A 22,683-nucleotide genomic window follows, 5' to 3' on the forward strand; every position below is an offset into this window, starting at 1 on the left:
AAGGGCCACAGATATGTCTATGGGTCTAGGTGATATAATGAATATTTATGATAATATTTTGGATGATGTTTACGATATTCCAATAATAACTGCTGTCAACATCGCATAGATTTAATTGTTTTTATGCACATTTATTATAATTTATTTACTTTTGGTCATTGTTGAACACTCATATGCTAGCACTAGCCTACCTGGAATTTTCTGCATCACAGTCAACTTCCAACCTCGCTCGTTTTAACGGAACAATATCATACAGCCATAAGGTAAATAAAATCGTTGTTTTACTTGGTTATAGCTTATTTTAGCACATCAAAACTTGGCCAATAGAATACAGCCACACTGCTCTTCCTCTAGGCATGTCCTTTGACTCAAAGGCTTTGAGCAACCAATGAAAACACGGGGTCAACTAGGGTACATGTTACATGAAATCATTCTTATTTTAATATGAATGAATCTTGTTAGATCTACTTTCATGAAAATGTTTAAATTAACAAACAAAAAGGAAATGAGGGGGTGTCCGGCCTTTTTAGAGGTAAGCTTTAGATCAATTGTAATATGAATGTGCTACTGTTATCTGTTCAATTCAAATAAAAAAAAATGTTATGGTAATTTACTGTTGTTTGATATTTTCACATTTTATAGACCAAATGATTATGTAACAAAAAAGATACACCTTGCCAAATAATGAAACTAATAACTCACATTTACAACAATTATCATCATCATTAGTTCCAGCCCTAACTGACTGATTCAGTTACTGGCTGTTCACAGGTACAAAGTTAACACATTGGCCTACTATAGGTGAGTTCAGAACTAAAGTACTTTTCTGCTTTCACAAACAAAATAAAGGTGGCTGCAAGGAGTCATAAAATCCATGCGGAAATCACTGCGTTGCATCCAGTTAACAGTCACCGTTGTGATTGGAGTGGTAAGGTCTTTCTATCACAGGGGAGTCAGGAGACAGAGAAGTCTATGTTTGGCCTGCAGTAAAGCAGGTGTACATCCCTCTCCTGATAAACAAGCAGATTCCAGTTAAATACAAGCATGTACGGAGATCCAAGTAAGTGCAGGAAGGTCAGATCAGCAGGCCATGCCACTTTGCTATTGGCTGGCGGACTGAGCGCATCATCAGGCTCCAGTGTTTGTCTTCTGAACTCTTCTCCTTCCCCACAGTCAACTGTCCAATCAGACGTTTGGTTGATTTCCTAGTCATGCGGGTCTCATACACAGAAACCACAATTTTACACTGCTCCAGAGGAAAATCTGGCAGGGAGAACATGAGGACCTCATTGAAGACAGTTACCAGGCAGCGGGCCACTGCAGAGGTTTTCTGGTATCTCAACTTGCAATGGTTGCACTGCACACTGATCCGGGCGTAAAGGGCTGTAAAACACAGAGAAGGCAGATTAGGAACTGAATGTTATACTGTATATGGCTACATTTTAATGGAGGCGTTTGTTACTTACCTGTATCTGAGCACATTTTGGTGAGGACCATTCTGACCTTTAACAGTCCAACCTCAAGCCTCTGAGAAGTGGGAAGAAACTTCAAAGACAGAAGCACCTCTCCTACAAGATCCTTAACACAGTTGGCAGCAACAATGTTGATCTTTGAAGCTGTTCATCAGTCAAAAACACTAAATATTCTCAGATTTCAACTTCTTCAATGTATAGCATATATAGAATATGTATAATTTTTAAAATCAATTTTAATTTGATAAATTTTTTTGGTTTCGAGTGGAGACTAAACAACGTTGAACCATTACATAAATAAAGCAAGAATACAACCCTAACCTCTAAAGATGTATCAATCTATACACAAGGTAAACTGACAATTTCATCTAATGTGGCTGTTCCCTATTGGGAACCAAAAATGACATGGGTAATTGGGTTCATGAATGAACTGAAATTAATAATAATGGGAAAAAAACACATGTTCCAGAAATTAAACATCCATCCATCCATCGTCAACCGCTTATCCTGCGTACAGGGTCGCGGGGGAAATTAAACATAACAGTCAAAATAAAACTGACTCAACTCAAGATAAAAATAATTTTACACAACATGATGGTAATAAATTTACTTTCCAATGTATACTTCTTCAACCCAAGAACCAAGTTGTCACTTTTTTTTTTCCCAAGAAAATGCTACAGTGCTGCATTTTGTGTAATAATTTTTCACTTTAACCATTCAATATTTAAAATCCTGTTCTGTTAGTTTAGTGGTTATGGCTAAAAAATAGAGATTCTATGTTTATTTTGTTTCTAAACTGACATATATGATGTTATAATCACAGCCTACATTACTCATTAATGTGTATGTGTAAGAATGGCAGTCCTTAAATTCACCTCAACTAGAAGATGATAAAAAAAAATTCCTATTTGATTGCATGTGTGTGTTTGTAATATACACAATGTATATACCTTCTGGGGTATCTGCAGATCTTCTTGTAGCTCCAGAGGGTAGGCGATGTTAAATTGCCCTAGAGGAACTCTTACCTCTCCTAACACTGCATGTCTGGAGAATTTATCAAAGTCCCTCACCTGATATGCACACAGACAATTGTGGGCAGTTTACTTACAGAATCACACAGTAGACATTTTTTCTTTGCTTAATTCTTATTTCTTCAACTGACAAATTTATCTCCTATGATTTGAGAGATACTAATAGTGAGAGATGGGTTCGTGTACTGCATGACCTCCATCCTGAGGGTGAGATGATGAAGCTCTGTATGCTCTTGCAGAACGCAGCTGAACTGGTCTCCATATAAAGGATTACAGCTGCCTTTCACAATACGAGTTCGCCACTCCTGCAGCACTGTCCAAAGGACAGGTGCTGTCCCTTCGACCTAAGAGGGTCACAGCAGTAAGCAAGCATCAAATGAAAAGAGTTATAGTTGTATATCTCCCAAAATATGATGCCATGGATTCTTGGCCACTTGTTGAGTGACATAACTGTAGAGCATGTTAATAAAGACAAATTTACCTCCTCCTCCTCCATACAGCCTTCCACTTCCACTCCCTCTGAACCTGCCCACATGAGACTTAGCTTAACAAATAGCTGGAGGCTGCGTGTCTGCAAGTGCTCCAGAAGCCCCTCCACCTGCAAGATGGTGACCACCAACTGGGATTGCAGCTGGTCATGATAGATGGAGAAACGCAGCGATCCATCGACCTGGTATAAGAGGGTATGTTAGGAAAGACACCAAATACCTAATGTTGCTGTTAATATTGCTTGAAAATGTGAAATGCACTGCATCAAGGATTTCAAACATCTCGGTTAAAATGTCCCCTAAGACCTTAGATGTCAGGAATAAGAAGAAGCCGACATATCCAAACAAATTCAGAACAGGTGTCAGCAGCCAGGCCTAATCCAGTCAAAATTAGAATTAGAAAACTTTTTTTTATGACCAAATTCCAGCAAGCATGACATTCTCAGCTAAACTAGGATGGTGACCCTGGTCAAGGGCATCAGTTTGTGTTGAAAAGTGGTGGGGACTTAAGGGCCCAGATCAGGGGTGTGATGATTCTACTTGGTCACAAAACATGATGATACACAAGAACAAGATGAAAAGATTTTTAATTTTAAAGAAATATAAAAATCTGAAATATATAAGTGGAAGGTCTTGGGGTCCTCCCCAAGAAAATTGGAGCGTTAAACACTTCTGGAGACATTTTCTGCTCCAATTTACAGTGTAAATGTCTTTATTCATATAACAGAGAAACAAAAAATTCAGCTGACAAGTGACAATTCAGAAATATAAAAATATAACAGAATATAATGCAGTAATAAGCAGCTTGTTTTTTTTTTAGCCAAGTTACTTTTTTGGTGATGCACATTTGCTTCTATATTTAAAATGCATTGCATGTTTTGTATTGTGCAAATAAACCTTTCTCAAAGCATTTTCATTTGTTAGTTAACATTTCTTGGTGGAAGCTGTTTTTCAGAACATTTTTAACAAATGCTTTCACAAAGTGGTGGAACAAAATCAGCCATTTCAAAATGGTGGTGGGGACATGTCCCCAGTGTAAATGACACCTATGATCCTGGTAAATATTACCTGCTAAACATCAGCATTTCATTGTTAGCATGTTAGCATGCTAATGTTATCATTCAGCTCAAATGTGCGCTAAATCAACTACAATCTTAAAAAATTAAAAATAAAACAAAAAAACACACACCTGCTACCATGGCTGTAGTGTTATCAATAGAAAAACACAAAGCCAGTAGTGTGTAACGTTTCATGACAGTGTGCTATTAATCAGACCTGATTTTCTGATGATAATCAGACAGTATCAGCATCTTCAAAACCTCCCTTACAACACAATACTTGTGTGATTTTCATGGCCACTTAGGATGCAAATAAGCCATTTCATGTGTGAGACCTACTCCATACTCATTGAGTAAAACACAGTTTTAAGGCAGCCTTGAGTAGCTTTTGAAAATAACAAGTGCATAAACCTTGAAATGAAGTGAATATCAAAATATTGGAGCTGCTGTATGTATTTAGATAGTGACCACAGGATTATACAGTAATGCCGGCTGCTACCTTTTTAGTGGCCTGCTTGCCCGCGTCGCTGTCTCCCTGGCTGGATCCTGAGGAGGGAAACGAGGCCTGAGACAGACAGCGACTCAGCCTGCGGACCTCTGTGCCGACATCCTCCACCTGGGGAGCCCACAGATGTACACTCCATTTCTATCAGCTGTTTTCATTAACAACTTCACCACCTCCAGCTTTTATTTGACTTGTGACAAGTCGCAACTCTCTTTTGTTTGAACAAGCGTGCTCAATTGTCTTTATGTACATAGACTATGTTGCCTAAGTGGAGCAGCTCCACAGACTGCACGGTCTGGACAAAATAACAGGAACTACTAACAATATAATTTTTCCACAATCAACATCAAATTGAAAAGCATTGGTAAATAAAATCTTTGTTGAACTTATACTGTTGAAATGTCATTAGCTGTCTTTGTCCTAGTTTTTCAACTCTTTTTTGCCCCAAAGTCCTACATTAACTATGTCCACACTGTCAAACACTACACATTGCTTTTAGAGTCATCAGGAATATTATTGACAGTCACATGGCACATGGCAGAAAGGAAACAGTGGACTATCCAAATAAAAGTTTTCAAACAAAGATCAGATGTAGGCGAGCATAAGATCAACACAGATACCTTACCCAACCTGACTCCTCTGGTAGATATAACAATAGTTTTGTTAAACACATCCATGTCAGGATGGTAATTTACACTAAAGAGGCTCATTTCAGACTTAAAATTAAAATCAAAAATCATACCCAAGGTAGTCTTGAATTAGCAGATCACACCCCGATTTTATATTTTATATATATATATATATATATATACACACACACACACACACACACACACACACATTCCCTTGATTATGCATTTTGTTTGCAGCTGCCATACCTATAAATGCCCTGTATTCCCATAGATCTTCTCTACCAACCTGCATATTTTTGTTTTTTAAACTGTCCATTAGGCTTTATGATTTTTTTTTCATATTAAACTCCCTCTCATACTCTCTACACAAACCAACCACATCATTTCAAATTCAGCAACTTAACAAGCCAGTCATGCATGGAAAGACAGATAGTATATTTGATTTGCATACAGTTGGATTTTCCATGCACATATTGAGCTGATGAAGTTCAATATTGAAATCTGGAGTTTTTAAGTTACAATTGATTGTACTGACCTGATACTAAATGTGACTGTCCAGACACACATCTAGGAACATATGACAGAAAGGCTTCCTCCAAAAGCTGCCAACAGTGGCTCTGCTTCAGTTTTTACTTATCCAAACAAAGCCACATCTATACATTTGAAAGTAATCATCTGGTCAAGTCTGATATTGTATAGTGCTGCTTTGAACTCTGATACCGTGATACTAGAAGAGATAGGACATATGGTCATAAGGAAATAAGTAAACAAAATATTTTTTTCCTGTCCACACCTTTCAAATCCATTTCCTCTTACCCTAGTCCTTGGAGCTTCTGCATGGCTTCCTGATGTTCTTGACTTATCCTCTGAGTACAGCAGATCACTGCTCACTACAGTAATAATCAGACACAAGTTAGCATTTTTATTGTAATTACTTTCTAGGTCAGACACACAGCATCATCCATATGTGCTGCATTGTTCCCTTATCCTAACTCACCAGTATCTTCCTCGATGTATGTAGTGTGTGTCTGTGTGCAGCATCTGAAGGCCTGCCATGCCAAGATACCCAGGGCCAACAGAAGGAGAGTGACCGAGATGCCCAGGATGAAGTACTTGACGGTGTCTGAAAATGGCATCCTCAGCTCTCCAGCTGTCGACAGCAGCCCCGCAGAGGCGGGATAGTCTATCAATATCACCATGACTCTCCAACTCCATGTGGCCTATACATACCTCTGCAACACAGGAGAACAGACCATGTGAGCGGACTATACTGCTTATAATAGAACTCTGAGGCCACATTATGGACCCTTTGGCAGCCATATTGGAGGTTCAGTCATAGGGCAGCAACAATAACAACAAAAGAGGATTTCAGATTATTGGCTAACTGTTATGATGAAAATAAAGTGAGTCAGGTTCAGGTGACACCAAATCTGAAGGATACTTCTTGCCTGGGGAAATGTATCCTACCTAGACCTGCATACATTCACTAAATGTCAAAATAAGGTTATTGTTCACCCCTCTATATATGTGTGTGAAGATTCTATTGGATATTGGTTCAAATCAATCTTACCTAAGCTAACCTAAAAATATGTTGGGCGTCATTCAAGCCACATGCAACACTTCCTACATAGAGCCAGTCAGTCCGTCTCTTACGAAAAAAAGAAGATAATCTTGACCTTGGGTTACCTAAAACATGGATAGCAGCGCATCCTCATCAATACAGTTGCGTCAGTCAACCAAGCAGGCAGAGGGGAGTCTGCCTGACCTGTAGAGCTACACTGTGCAAATGAGAAACACCTCTTCATATTATATTTGAGTGCCTATCCAAATTTATATTAATATTTATTAATAATTTATGGAAAATAATGCTTTTTTTTTTCAATGGCTTCCATGTCATGTGATCCATCCATCCATCATCAACCGCTTATCCTGTGTACAGGGTTGCGGGGGGTTGGAGCCAATCCCAAATGACATCGGGCGAAAAGGCGGGGTACACCCTGGACAGGTTGCCAGTCCATCGCAGGGCCACACAAACAAACAACCACTCACACTCACACCTAAGGACAATTTAGGATCACCAATTAACCTAGTCCGCATGTCTTTGGACGGTGGGAGGAAGCCGGAGCACCTGGAGAGAACCCATGCGGAGAACATGCAAACTCCACACAGAAAGGACGGGGCAACTGGGGTTTGAACCCACGACTTTCTTGCTGTGAGGCGACAGTGCTAACCACTGCATCACCGCGCCACCCTGAAATTACATTTGAATCCAAATTTTATTTTATATAAATGTTTATTAATAATTTTGGTTAAAAAAAAGGCTTTCCTTTTTTTATAGCTTCCATGTGATGTCATTCAGTGACTCCAGACCTTTGCTGAAATGTAGTATTACACTAGACCAATTAAGCACATCTTTCAATGTTAGATTTGAGTACTTATTCTTATTTCTATTAATATTGTTTGGAAAAGACAGCTTTATTTCAATGTCATGTTGCCTAGTGACTCCAACCCTTTGCTCAAATGTAGTACTTCATTAGACAAATGATTAGATTTGAGTGCTTTTTCATATGCTAGTACATTCTCAGCAGTCTGGTGTTACGACAGCAGACTTCTATATCTTTTCCCAGAAGAAAGCAGGGTGAACAGGCTGCGGCTTCGTTGGTGCTGTCCTGGGCTCCTTGCAGACACACCTCACAGACATCACTGATGCTTGGTAGATGGGTACCAATAATCTTCTGGGTGGTTTTAATCACCTTTTGCAGAGCCCTCCCGTCCTGGACCTTGCACATCCTATGCCAGATGGTAAGGTTTCAAGTCAGGATGCTTTCTATTGCTCCACTTTAGAAGTTGAAGAATTTGTCACTGACATTTTGCATTCTTAAGCTTCGTTTAAAAAGACTATTATTACTACTATAATATAGCCTACCTTTTATGACTGCCCTCTCCCCGTCCCTCATATGCATTTACAATGATGAGATGAATACAAACATTGGTTATTTGCTGGTCATACCAAATGTTTGTGAGCTGACATTATGTTTTCACCTACATATCTGTTTAAAGTATTTTAACACTTTCTTATTCAGGGAAAACTTAAGGATGAGAAAGCCAAACAGACTGAATGGATGTCAAGTTGTCATGGCAAGAGTCATGTGCAACCCAGTTAAAAGACGGAAGCAGGTGTGGTGTTATTGTTGTTAAGGTAAACTGAGGGGATTTTGTTTGATTTGAATTTTTGCCTTAAAAACTATTTCACATGGAAACTATGGAAAAAACCTTTCCCCCCAAAATTAGACTATTGAAAAAGCCCACTTTTCCATAAAATATTAATAAATATTAAGATAAAAAATTGGTTGGTGCATTGGTTTGGAGTCCATGAATCACATGACATGGAAGCTATTGAAAAAAAATGCATTTTTTACACAAATTATAAATAAATATTAATATAAAATAAAACAAGTCTTTAAATCTAATATGAAGAGGTGTGTCTGACTTGCCTAGTGTAGTACTACAATCCAGCATTGGTTTGGAGTTGGTAGGTCACATGACATGGAAGCTATTGAAAAATAAAATTCCTTTTTTGCATAAATTATTAATAACTATTAAGTTAAATAAAACAAGTACGCAAATCTAAAATGAAGAGGTGTGTCTGATTTGCCTAGTGTAGTACTACAATTCGGCATTGGTTTGGAGTACATGAATCACATGACATGGAAGCTATAGAAAAAAAATGCATTTTTTACACAAATTATTAATAAATATTAATATATAATAAAACAAGTCTTTAAATCTAACATGAAGAGGCGTGTCTCATTTGCCTAGTGTAGTACAATAATTCGGCATTGGTTTGGAGTCTGTGGATCACATGACATGGAAGCTATAGAAAAAAAAATGCATATTTTACACAAATTATTAATAAATATTAATATATAATAAAACAAGTCTTTAAATCTAACATGAAGAGGCGTGTCTCATTTGCCTAGTGTAGTACAATAATTCGGCATTGGTTTGGAGTCTGTGGATCACATGACATGGAAGCTATAGAAAAAAAAATGCATATTTTACACAAATTATTAATAAATATTAATATATAATAAAACAAGTCTTTAAATCTAACATGAAGAGGCGTGTCTCATTTGCCTAGTGTAGTACAATAATTCGGCATTGGTTTGGAGTCTGTGGATCACATGACATGGAAGCTATAGAAAAAAAAATGCATATTTTACACAAATTATTAATAAATATTAATATATAATAAAACAAGTCTTTAAATCTAACATGAAGAGGCGTGTCTCATTTGCCTAGTGTAGTACAATAATTCGGCATTGGTTTGGAGTCTGTGGATCACATGACATGGAAGCTATAGAAAAAAAAATGCATATTTTACACAAATTATTAATAAATATTAATATATAATAAAACAAGTCTTTAAATCTAACATGAAGAGGCGTGTCTCATTTGCCTAGTGTAGTACAATAATTCGGCATTGGTTTGGAGTCTGTGGATCACATGACATGGAAGCTATAGAAAAAAAAATGCATATTTTACACAAATTATTAATAAATATTAATATATAATAAAACAAGTCTTTAAATCTAACATGAAGAGGCGTGTCTCATTTGCCTAGTGTAGTACAATAATTCGGCATTGGTTTGGAGTCCGTGGATCACATGACATGGAAGATATTGAAAAAAAAAGCATTATTTTCCATAAATTATTAATAAATATTTATATAAATTTGGATATGCACTCAAATATAATATGAAGATCACATGACATGGAAGCTATTGAAATAAATTATGATTTTCCCGTAACACTGTTTTAACAATTGTAATTTATTGATGGTCCCTAAACTAACCCCCGGTGGTTAAAGGCGAGCTATCGGAGGTGCGCAAACCGCACTTATACTGCCGACACTGGGTGAACTGAGTTAGAAGCCGTCACCGGATCCTGGGTAAATGTCAGTCGAATATGCAACTTAACACTAACTTCACCGCGGTCCTGGTCCTGAAATTGGAGAACTCCGACAGGATCGGTCAGGATGAACTGACAGCAGCCTCTCTAATCATGAAAGTAATTCGTCAAAGCACAAACACATAGCCTATAGAAATCTATTTATGCATGATCCATTAGGGGAGCTACCGTTTTTTTAAGAAGAGCCGAGCTCCCCCGTACTTTGCACACTGCATACAATGTCGAACACTGGATTCCCGCAACAGGAATTTACGTTACTCTTTTACTAATGGATTTGTTTTTCTGCTGCCGAAATGTTTCGCGGTGTTGGTGAATTATTTAAAAAACAAAAACAAACTAGTATTTCTATTAAAACAAAGAAAGTTGGCATAACACACTTCCACAATTCAACTATTGTACAATGTTGCACAAATTAGCTCAGAACCTTTCTTGAAAAGACTTGCGAATGGTGAATTTCACTAGTGTGCAGGCCTTCTGTTGCTGCTTTCCACTTGAACTAATAGGTTACATAATCACATATAAACATTTACCTGTAGTAAAGTAACCTGTAGTACCTGTAGTAAAGTAATGAAAACTCCACTCCTCCTTTTCTTCAGGAATGAAGAAAAATTGACTCCATGCTGAAGTCTTAAAAATGAACAGAAACAAAAGAACTTGTGCGCAAGAGAAATTCAAAGCAGCACCTTATCATATAACTGTTCCTTCTGCGTTTGGCACTCTAGGCACACTCCTCCTCTCGCGCTCTCACCACACACCCAGCACATGACATCCTGCACACCATTCTTGGCAAACTGGTTTGATTAGATTTAAATGGCTTTCCTGGGAGCTTACCAAATGCTGAGGTCAGATATCGTTTACAAATGGGGGATTAAAACATTGCCATGCCCGGCACAAGAACTGCTATCAACTACTTTTAAGTGATACTTGTATCCAGTAAATTCAGTCCATTAGCTATTAGCGTGTTCTGAGTTGCACATTCAACTTCAGCACGGGTTCAGTGACATCTTTGCTTAATCATCCAACTGTACTCAAACCAGCTGTAGGCACAGGTGCTGTAAACTGGCAATGATAAGGAACACTCAACTCTCTTGCAATTGTAAAAGCTACTAAGTATGCCACTAAGAGATGATCATAACTTTAAGTGACATTTGTCCTAAATGCTCTCCATTGTTGACATTATCTTCCAGACTTGTCACCTATTGTTTTGCTGCTGAAAGAGAGACACACAATGGGAAAGCGGAAATGTCCTTCAACACTAACAATTAATGTCAAGTAACCCTGCTGAAAGACAAAGTTATGAAATAACCCAAAACTCGCCATTCCAAGAATGAGGAATAAAAACATTTTGACTAAATGCCTTTGTTTCTTTGTTTATTGTTGCTTACATCCTAGGAAGAAAAATATCCCTTTACAACTACTCGCTCATCTTATAAATCATACAGTTTGTGAGAAAAGCGAACTACAAAGCTGTAACTTCTTGTATCTCATTACAGACCTCTTTTACTAGAAGACACACTCACGGACACTCAAATGTGTATTATTGTTTTACCACAATGATGGTAAAGTCAAATCCTCTAAAAAGTACAGTACGTAGATTTTACCATACTTTAACTGTAAACTGCAGAAACTATACACTTCAGTACAGACAGCAGACAGAGTGCCACCACAGAAAATTCACTTTACTTCTGTGCGTCCTTACACACAAATGTAAACCTAAACAACATCTGCTGACTGACTGCTAAGGAGAATGCAATCAGTAAATTCAGTAAATATTAACTAATTAGAGGGCTTGGTGTCCAAATATTCATCATACGATTGGCTCATCATTCATCAGTTTATACCTTTAATTGTGATTGATTACTTTCTAGTAAAGGACTCATAATGTTGGGCCATAGGGAAGAAAGTCAGTAAGGATAGCACCAGATTCTGTTCAGTCTTTGAAGATTCTAAGAAAGAGGGGCCTGTCCTAACACCCAACATGCCCCCTCCCAAACACCACTTATTAAGAAAAGGATCAGAAACTGTATTTAAGGGCAAAATATTATTCATAAAACATTTTCAGGCAGCCCTGTAGCTGAAATAACTGAACAGGAAAATACATGGGGGCACTTTACCCCTATTCAGCCTTTAGAAGCATACAAACACACTATAATGTAGTTGTACGCAGCTGTAAGTACATTTTAAAGTATTTATTAATGTATATTATTTGTCAAAAATTATAACTTCTCGTATGAAGACAGATTTTATATAATTACTGTGTTTTCTGTATTGTCATTTATTATCTGTTTATACACCTGTATCCACTTCTGGTTGCCCACAGGTGGAGTTTTAGTACTACATGGTAGTATTCAGCAGAGGAACTCTGTGGCCATGACACTTCAGCTTGGCAATGTAAATGAAATTTCTGCCCTAACGTATACATAGTTTAAGACAACCAAACTACAACTCTGAGGTTTTCTGCTAAGACTTTCTCACAAGTATTGTCTGTTTGTCTGGGACTACAGCCGACCAATATGAGACTTTTAAGACAGATCCCAATTTTGATATTCTGATATATCGGTTGATATTCTTTATTTTATAAAATATATTTCTTTTTTCCCTTTTTGTTATGTGTAGTTATGAGACCTCACCAAGATAACATGACATAATGCAGTTTAAAAGTAAACTTTCTTTATTGTTGTAAATAGTACTTTGAACAAAAGTACTGCTGATTGCTGTGCTTTGTGGTGGATGTGTGGTGTTCCAGTGTGTTGCCAACAGGGGAGTTGCAGATTGCCCTCTGTTGGACAAACTATGCAACACTCATAATATGATTGAAGGATCCGTCTGTTTCTTAATTAATTGTAATTTATCGGCTGTTATAAACACTGATACTGATGTATCTACAATTAGCTCATATCAGCAATTTGGCGGTCGGACTCTATCTGGGACAATGACTTAGATGTGTTAATATCAAATAATAGCAACATTTTATGTTTACATTTGAATAATGCTTGATAATTTTTTGGTAACGCAATGTGAGAGGTATGTAGGGCTGCACCGGCCCAACAGAGTAACCTCCTGTGTGTACAGCATGTAGCCTAAAGACAAGCTACAGCGCACAGCATACCCTGCTCATCTACAGTACTCAAAAACAATGTAAAGTGATCTTATAAGAAACTGAATACTGTAGCTGTCCTATATTGAAATTGTATTTAGGTGAAATACACACAATTTCTACTAAAAGGTAGAGTTTGGTTAAGATTTAACACTCTGAGCCACTGACAAGTTCATCTTTGCATAGCTGAAGCTGAATAATGGCAATAAAAAGCCATTAGGATCCGTTAGTTGTGCTAATAATCATCCTACTCAGTGTTGGGCCAGTTACTCAGAAATTGTAATATATTACTAGTTACTTATTACTCCTTAAAAAAGTGGGGGGTTATTCTAACGTTGGACAGATTTGTGCAGCTTTGTTCATGAGAGGGAGAGAGAGAGAGAAAGAGGGAGCGAGCCAGGAGGTGCTGCACGAATATATGCTCCTCAATACAGCTTGTTAATCAAAAATGATTTTAAATACACCTAGTAAAAATTTGGAAAATCAGTATGTGGCGGTCAGCATTGATAATTATCCAAATTATATGCTAATTATGGGAAACACTGCTCCCCCCCCCCCCCTTCAACCCCAAACAAAGCAGTCTCATCATATCCATAACAGCAGCAAGGAGTGTGGTTTTTACAAAGCATATAGTTTAGGCCTAACGTTTCTTTACCCCACCAGCTGAAATAAAAAAATAACGCAATTAAATCCCGACTTTTAAACAGCGGTTTTACTGCACATGTAGCCTGTTTATAAGAGCAGTATTCAGCAGTTAAAAAAAATGTTACGTAAACGCCACTCTCTCCCGACGAGTCCAAACATCAGTGACAGCAGCTGCCGGAGTTTCACGTCACTGTGCTGCTTCAGCAGATGCTTCAATAAATCAGGTGTAGAATTGTTCACAGTTGAAAGCTTTTTGCTGGTCGCACAGAGTTTACACTAGACGACAATGTTCTTTGCATCTTAGACTGTGACACAATAATGGCAGTAGCTTCTTACAGCTGTGGAAGAAAGAACGCCTCTCTCCCTCGTTCTCCATTCTTCCTTTAGTTTTTGGCTATTAGCTGACATGAACAACAGAAGGTCCGGTCCCGCTGAGCTGTCGCACAGTCGTGGATTTACATAAAGGATGGTGCGTTCAGTAACGAGGAATATAGCGTTACTTGCCTTAGTAACTAGTAATAATTTACTATTTACTACTATTTTAGAAAAGTAATTAGTTACAGTACTTAGTTACTGGGAAAAGTAATATTATTACAATGCGTTACTGTCCAACACTGCTCATTATTTTGATGATCAGAATCACCAAGGCAATATCTCTCCAGTATAGTTTAGAAATGACCCATGATCCTTTTCAGTCAGTCCACCAATCACCGACAAGACAGAAGAAATGCTCTCCTCTGGACTCAATGGAGCCTGGAAAGAGACAGATGATCACAAATAATAGATTCAGACAAACTTCACTTCTTCACCATATACACTCAGGGCACTAAAATGTGGAAAAAAGAGACATTGTGCAACAGCTCCTCAATGTAAAACACCATGCAACATGGTTTAACAGCTGATACATGCATTTGATAAATGCATTCTCCAAAACGTGTTTTTCTCACTAACGTAAAGAAAAGGCTTGAGAGTATGCAAGGAAATTTTCTCAGTGTTTGGTATCCTTTACTCACAAGTCTTTAAGAGCATCCCAGGCCTTACCTCAGGCCCCCCCATGTCAGTGTGGACCCAACCAGGGTGTATAGCCATGCAGAGAATCCCGTCAGGCTCCAGGTCTACAGCCATACAGCGACTCACCATGTTTAGGGCGCTCTAAGAAAGGTAATAAGAAACAAGTTACCACGCAACACATACCTACAAAAGCTGACATACGTCTTTCCTCTTTGTTAAGCTTTTAGTTAAGCCTGGCTCAGGCAAGACCTGAGCCATTCCTTAGTTATCCTGCTATAGATGAGAGCAACTTTGTTCCTGTTTCATGCCCCCGCCCCTTCCGTGTGAAAGCAGCCCCTCTAATTTGACTGGTCGTCAAAGCAAATTCTTTGCCAACTTAATTGCATAAAATTAGAAAATCATATTGCTTTTTAGTTATTAGGAACCTGATGATAAGTGGAAGTCACTTTTGGATGGATTTGTCATTTTTGCTGTCATCAAGACACTTTATTTCGCTGTTCTGGTAATCTGTCCAATGTGACGTTACTGTAAGCTAATTACATCACTTTGACGTGGAACCACTGTCTCTATTTTGATAGCTGTTTGTGTTTATTATGTGTCATTTTACTACGAGCAGAGAAATAGAAAACAGGTCAGTTTTAGTCCCCACGTCGTACATTACTTTATGCTGTTTACAAGGTTCATTATTAGAAGGTAGATCTGCTCCATTTATGTGTATTATAAATGGTAAAATACCCTCTGCTGCCAGCGGTCTTTCGAGTGGACCGACTGTTCAACCAAACTCCATTCTAAAAAGTGTTTTATGATTGGGCAATATTTTTCACAGTAAAAAATGACTGACACCATCACTAAGATTCTTTTCGATACACTTCGATCTACAAGAACAATCGGCACACGTTATATATATATACTCAGTAACACCATTAACTAACCTCTGATGAAGTGTTTGCCTTGACACTAATGACTGGCCGGTCTGACAATTTACCATTTTCATCCTCTCTGGAGATGGCCTGAAGCCACAGATCTCTTCTTTTACAGTCCTTCGCTGTTAGGGAAATTCATAAACTTTTTTTTAGTTTGACGTGCAAAATGCGACGCAGCAGCTTTTAAGCATGGCACTGCAATTTTTTATTTAATTTGACGCTTGGACTTACCGCGCTTATTTTCACCTAAAACGGGGTGTGGTCGTTCTGACAACAGGTATGCCTGCTCTCATCTATATACCTAGACTGACGGGAGACTTCCCATGATCCTCTCAATCTGATTGCTTTCTTCTCCCATTAATGCATGTTACTAACTCGACTTCTTCCCTCTCCCATAGTTTTGTGCTTTCTTGTCTCTCCTTCTGTCATTTCCTGCAGGTGTTTCTGCCTCCGGAGCTGTAGAGTCTGGATCTGAGGTTGCAAGCCAACAATTGCCCCTATGTTCCTGTTCACTATTATTATCATCATCATCATTAATGATATTATTATTATTACATTTTTTAATTGATGTTTGTATTATTACCACTAACAATATTATTATTTTACATCTTTATGTGTATCTTGCATGATGCTACTGTGTTCTCTCTCTCAGCCGAACAAGTCGAGGCAGATGGCTGCCCACCCTGACACTAGGTTCTGCTCGGGTTTCTACCTGTTAAAGGGGAGTTTTTTCCTTGACACTGTCGCCAAGTGCTTGCCCATGGTAGAAAGTGTTGGGTCTCTAGAAATATTAGTACGAAGAGCATGGTCTAGACGTGCTCTATATGAAAAGTGCAAGGAGTTAACTTCTGTTATGATCAGAACTGGTGCTATATAAATAAAATGTAATTGAAAACCCAACCTGCTACAGTACAGTTTAACCGAACACCACAGCAGGTGACCTGTGGGAGGATGGTGGAAGGTGCAGCTGATTTTTCAAATGTTCCCTAAAATCAATTATTGCAAAAAGTGCAAAATATTAATCAGGAGAACGCTTATGACTTTCTTTCATTTATCAGGTCACAAATACAACACCCAACTATTTGAAACAGCCTGAGCTCCCTGTCTGTAGCCATATCTCACCAGAGTTAATCCACCAGACAGGTTGTGTACTTTTTTATTAATTGGTAATAAAACAAATGTATTCATCCCATAGTAACAATACCTTGGACGTCCTGTAGGGGTACCATTTGAAGTTATTAGCCCGTTCCCCCCAGTTGAGCTCCACAGAGCCCAGCAGAGAGGTCATGTTAATGACTGCTGCCCTCTGGATGCCCATGCTCCCTGCAGCACCTGCACCTCCTCTGGACGCTGCTCGCTTTAACAGAGGCAGGAAGGCCTGGCAGAGGCAGAACGAAACACATTATAGCTGAGGCTGGAATCAACCTACTGTACAGGCTTTTAACAGGACAGAGCCACCATCAGTATGTTGACAAGGAAGCTGTAACTAATACTGCATAAGAGCTTCATGAGTTAGTTTGAAAATGATTACATTTGTACTTAATGACACTTTAAATAATACACAATATTATATATTATAATAAATAGAACACAGAGCCCACATCTAGACATACACATTTTATAAATCATTTATTTATTAAGAAACTCTTTTTATGAACAAAGTCTGGAGCCTTTTCAGTCACAGTAAAACATATTTCATACTGTAGTCTGCAGAGAGGGATAAAATAGTGCACTCTGGTGGCAACATGTCCAGCTTGACTGTTGATGTACAGCTCTTTATTGCATTAACTAACAGGATCACTTTTAAATCAATAAGGGTAGTCTAAATATCAGAAACACCTGTCAGTAAAACACAATGCAATTCAACAGCACCACACTAATTTTGGTGTTGATTATCGGTTCCTAACGCGATAACCCTTTGTAATTGCTAACAAAAGGCTCCATATGTGGAATGACAAGGCTATCTGCCAGGACCCGTCTACGTCGATAATAATGCAGCAGCGTGTCCATTTGTTAAGATACGAGCATGCATGGCTAACGTCATTACAGTAGTGAGAGATGGGCCACGGTAAAAAAACACTTGAAAAATTTGTAGTTGGAAAACGACAAGGCGATAGAAATGCAGTCAGGTTGTAAATCAACTTTTACCTAACATTTAGCTTAAAGCAGAACAGCACTGACCCCTGATCCACCACCCCTGATCTTAAACAATGGTCAGTGTTTGATGTGTTGAGGTCTTCTAGCCCGAGTGTGTCATCAGCCGGCACTAGCACCTCCAGCAGAGCCAGGCCATGCCAAGCCGTGACACACCATTCACTTTGGCAACAAAGGGGAAGACCTGATCCTAAGACTTTAATTTTCTAATTTTAATAAAACAATTAAAGTCAGACTAAACTCTTAAAAGAATAAATATTTTTGTTGTCTAAATATTGGACCCTAATAGCTGAACCCAACCCTACATTACATTATATACAGACAATGTTCAATTAAGACCAAGACTTTTACACAGCAGAAAAGCGGGTATGTAGTTTCCAGACATACATTTTGTGAATTAGGGCTACAACAATTATTTTCATGATAGATTAATCTGCTGATTATTTTCTTGGTTAAACCATTAATCATCAGTCTTTGAAATGTCAAAAAACTCTGAAAAATCCCAATCTTCCAACATGATGTCTTCAAATTGCTTCTTTTGCCCAACCAACAATCCGAAAGCCAAATATATTTACTCTACTGTTACATATGACAAACGACACGTGTGAGAAGCTACAAATGGTTAATGCATTATCGTAATAGAGAGCGATGCAGTGGAAGGTGATTCACTGCTGCCCCACCACACAAACAGGCCTTGTATTAGACACTGTCCTTCAATTGGAGCAAACTGTGTGTCAGCAAGCATCTGCCCTGCTGACTTGTTCTTGATCAGCGCCTGATTTTTTAGCATCTCTGTAGTCTGCCCTGCACTGTGAGGCCAACTGAAACCGGACTTTAAATGAATATTTATGAAATGCAGTCTGCCCTGGGCTAAGCGGATTTTGTTACTTCTGTCCATCAAGGTCAGCCTTTTGTTCTACTTTGCAGCATTCAGAAAATGAACCACTCGCAGGGCCCTGCTCCTGAGGAATTGAAAAGTGTGGTTTCTTTTCTTTATTTCACCATCTGGTGATGACCGGATAGTGAAATAAGCTGACGACCTTCCAAATAAACAAAACAACCTTTTTCCCCCCACTAAGTAGCTGGTCCACAACTGCTACGTGAACAGAAAGCACAATAAACATCACCTTGGTGGTCATCAGAGGAGCCACAGCGTTAGTGTGGAAGTTTTCTATCATCTTCTCTGCGGTAACGGTTTGAAAGTCGGCGACCACATTGATCCCTGCATTGTTGATGAGGCAGTTCAGACCCTCTTCTTGTACCAGCTGGTCCACTTCTTCTACAGACCTCTCTATACTCTCCTGGTTCACTACATCTGTTAAAGAGACACGTCAACACCGTGAGTTAACAAAAACAAACAAAATCCTACCAAAATGGAAGAAAATACTGATAATAAATGAATCAAATAACGTTTTCAGTTCACTTCCAATATCTCCAGTGTGTACAGGATGTATGCCATTTCTTTGTCTTTAGTGTTTAAACATGCATGAGACCATCATGTGTTTAAGTAGTTGTGCTGTAAGATGATGGTGGGTATTACATCTAGGATTTTTTATTTGTTGGTTGGTGTGTATTTGAAATGGTACAAATGCTTGTCGCTGGGAAAGTACCCTTTGGAGAGACACCTGTGTACCCTTTAGCGACAGTATACTTTTGTTTTAGATCCCATTGTACCGCTTCTGTAAGTCAAAAGGTGCACTTCTGGCTTCTTACAGATCTATTTTGTACCTTTGAGCAAACATTCTTTAAATCGGTACCTGTAAGTGAAGAAATGTTCTTGTCTCGAACCTCCATTTTTGAGCGTGTGATTAATATGTCTGAATAAACCCATGAGCCAGGGATTGCTTATGTTCATTAACAGACAAATGGTTCATTCATATCTAAAATATACAGGCCCTTATGTTATAGTGTTTCTGTGTGTTTGTTAATTTTCCACACATGCAAAAAGCCTATTTTGTTTTCATATGTTGCAACATTTTACACCTTTTACAGTCTATGGTTTACACACACCAACCATGATTGTACTTTGTCTTACCCAACGTGATTATGTGGATGTTGGGATGCTTCTCTGCCAGTTCCTGAAGTTTCTGTAGGTCAAAAGCACATCGTGTCATTGCTCATTACAGTAAGGGAACAATGGCGCCGCATGCGTCGTTGAACTTCATTACATTTCTTCATGTACCCTCTCCCGTCATCTAGGTCAACACAGCGACGTGTAGAACAGCGCTATTCCTCTAATATAACGACATTAAACACACTACAGGCGGTATGGCTACGGGATAGTTAGCTTCTAAATGTACCGTCCGTATGTGCTGGTGTTTACCTGCGCGCTCGCGGGCTGTCTGCTCGTGGCGATAATCTTGCCGGGTGAGAAACCTCCACTCGCCAGGCTGTCGACTATCTGCAGCCCGAGCCCTCGACTGGCTCCCGTTACCAGCACAGAGCCGCAGTTTTTGAAATTCATGGCGCCACTCATTGCGAATGTTACAAATAACAAATGCTCTATTCGATGGATGAGCCCTCTATCCAGATAAATGTCGTGACAGGGCTTTGCTAAATCTGCAGTTGTCACGCGACTCCTCCGGTAGGTGGGGGGATTGCTCCATTTGACCAAAACACGGACCTTGAAAACCAGCCAGAGTTTCTGAGACCGTTCAGTAAAGTATAACTTCGACGACGGTGGCTGGAAACAGTTGGGAAACTGAAACAGAGTTGTTAAAACGACCGTTTCTTAGGATAATCCAGCAGGGCCTGAATTTACAGTGGAAATGCTCAATGTAAGACGCGTCCTCCTCCGCAAGACTAGGATTATTTCTCGAAATTAATTGCGCGCACAATGCGTCACACTCGTTGCCGTTGACTAATCCTTACTCAAGACCTAAACTTCAGACTCTTTGGTTAGCAATCCACAGAACTCATCACATCGGTCTTGGATAGGTGAAACAATATATTCACTTTCATTAATTTAGATAAAAATCACATAGATGCTACACAAAAAGACAGTGGAAATCAAGGTGCAGGGACAGGAAAAAAACCCAACAATGACTATGGCTGCATAGGTTATGAAATAATATTCAAATTAGCCTAATATAAAAGGTATGACATTAAAAACAAAACAAAGCTAAACTCATTTATTTTAAAGTCCCAAAAATAAGTTTAGCTTAATAAGACACTGCAGAACATATGAGAGATAGTCTGTCAAATCACCACTTAAAACTGTTAAATATTTTTAAAGATGTCCCTTACCTACAATGTAATAATGTGTGTTTATGGCATTCACAGCATAGAATGTAAGAAAAAAGCCATGCAGTGACATATAACACTGCAGAAAGTTACCTGTTACAGTATGCCTTCAGCTGCTGTTATCAGTATGGAAATGTTTTCTTTAACATTTAACAATGCTTATTATAATAGTAAAATCAATAGTATTTTCTCATGGTTTGCGTAATGTGTTTGCTTCCATTTTCCATCTTTAGATAACCTGACACAATACAAGAGAATTTATTTATTAATAGTCTGGCTTTCATGAATACTATTTTTGTAAATGAGAGAGGGATCCACTGTTAGCTTTTGCATTCAGTTAGTTTTCAAATATTGAAGCTAAGATGGAGGTGCAGAGATAAGGGTGACAGCACAGCTGATGAAGCTTATGCACTCACAGCACACAGATGGTTTCTCTGGCAGCCTCCAGAGTCCAGGTTTTCTTAAAGCTTCTGGTGCTTGGGAGCAGCATATACCCCTGGTCTGCTTCAGGTCAGTTAATTTGGAATTTGGCATCAATGCTTCCATTTGCAGACACATTACTTTGGCACAGAGCACACATTGCAAATGATGGGTGGGTAGTGGTACAATGTGCGGTGCAAAGCTGTGCTCCTGAAGGTGGAGGGTGTTAACTGGCTCTGCTAAGCATACACAGTGATGTATTGTCTCTACAGAAAATTCAGCAATCAGTTAATGGCTTAGATTGCAGTTGGTCTGCCCAGTAACCAGTGCAGAGGGACAGTAGACTTAGAGAATGGGATGTTTCTATTTTGACAGTGGTGATACTGTAAACACTGCTGTTTTATCTCCACTGTACACAGTGGAACATGACAGGAAAGAAGACAGAGTGACATTTGTCGCAGCAACACTGGATTTAAACCCCAGATCCAGATGACATGTGATACAGCCTGATAACCTGCTGTAGTTTTTATTCATGACCATCAATGTTGTGCTTTTCAGTTTGGTGTAAGGCTCCTGAAGTTTTTTATGTTACATTCTTTAATATGTTTTGTACATTCTTTAGCATTGATCGTGATACATCAAGATTAAAGGACACAGTAAATTCCCCTAGAGTAGTAAAATCTTATAATTGAATCGACCATTACGAGTGGCTGTCTGTCACATCTTTTTGTATGCCTTTCTGCTTGAACAATGACTGAGGTCAAGCTAAATCAACAGATTGAAGATATCACTTATTAAACATTACACATCCTCTGTGGCTAAGTAACATTCAACAAAAGACAGGTCGAGTGACTCCAGGAGAATTTTCTGCAACTCAAAATGGCAGTATTGATTATTTTATAGTACTTCCTTTCCCTTTATCCGTTAAGGATCTTCTTTCATATGTTCTTCCTGAACCATCCTGTATTGGCTTGGTGGTAAGGAATAAACATTAACAGGCCATTGGGTCTCTGCCAATAGCCCTAAGAAAGGA

At 38.6% G+C, this 22,683-nt stretch overlaps 1 protein-coding gene across 4 annotated transcripts; it reads right to left on the minus strand.

Moving 5' to 3' along the window:
• Positions 1–259: 259 nt before the first annotated feature.
• LOC123962378 (C-factor-like) lies at positions 260–20,819 on the minus strand. Of its 4 annotated transcripts, none has more exons than XM_046038463.1 (9): positions 14,941–15,042; positions 6,184–6,418; positions 6,003–6,076; positions 4,549–4,665; positions 2,985–3,173; positions 2,698–2,847; positions 2,423–2,542; positions 1,467–1,578; positions 260–1,383 (listed from the first exon to the last, which is right to left on the minus strand). In XM_046038463.1, the coding sequence occupies exons 2-9, from the start codon at positions 6,383–6,385 to the stop codon at positions 1,076–1,078; spliced, it is 1,272 nt and encodes a 423-aa protein (XP_045894419.1). In that variant the 5' UTR covers positions 6,386–6,418; positions 14,941–15,042; the 3' UTR covers positions 260–1,075. The 4 variants fall into 4 exon arrangements, with proteins under 4 accessions (XP_045894419.1, XP_045894418.1, XP_045894420.1 ...); XM_046038462.1 differs by lacking the exon at positions 14,941–15,042 and adding an exon at positions 14,543–14,651; XM_046038464.1 differs by lacking the exon at positions 14,941–15,042 and adding an exon at positions 6,873–7,054.
• Between the last annotated feature and the right edge of the window lie 1,864 nt (positions 20,820–22,683).

The sequence above is a fragment of the Micropterus dolomieu genome, linkage group LG22 (genome assembly GCF_021292245.1).
Source record: "Micropterus dolomieu isolate WLL.071019.BEF.003 ecotype Adirondacks linkage group LG22, ASM2129224v1, whole genome shotgun sequence".
Taxonomy (NCBI): domain Eukaryota; kingdom Metazoa; phylum Chordata; class Actinopteri; order Centrarchiformes; family Centrarchidae; genus Micropterus; species Micropterus dolomieu.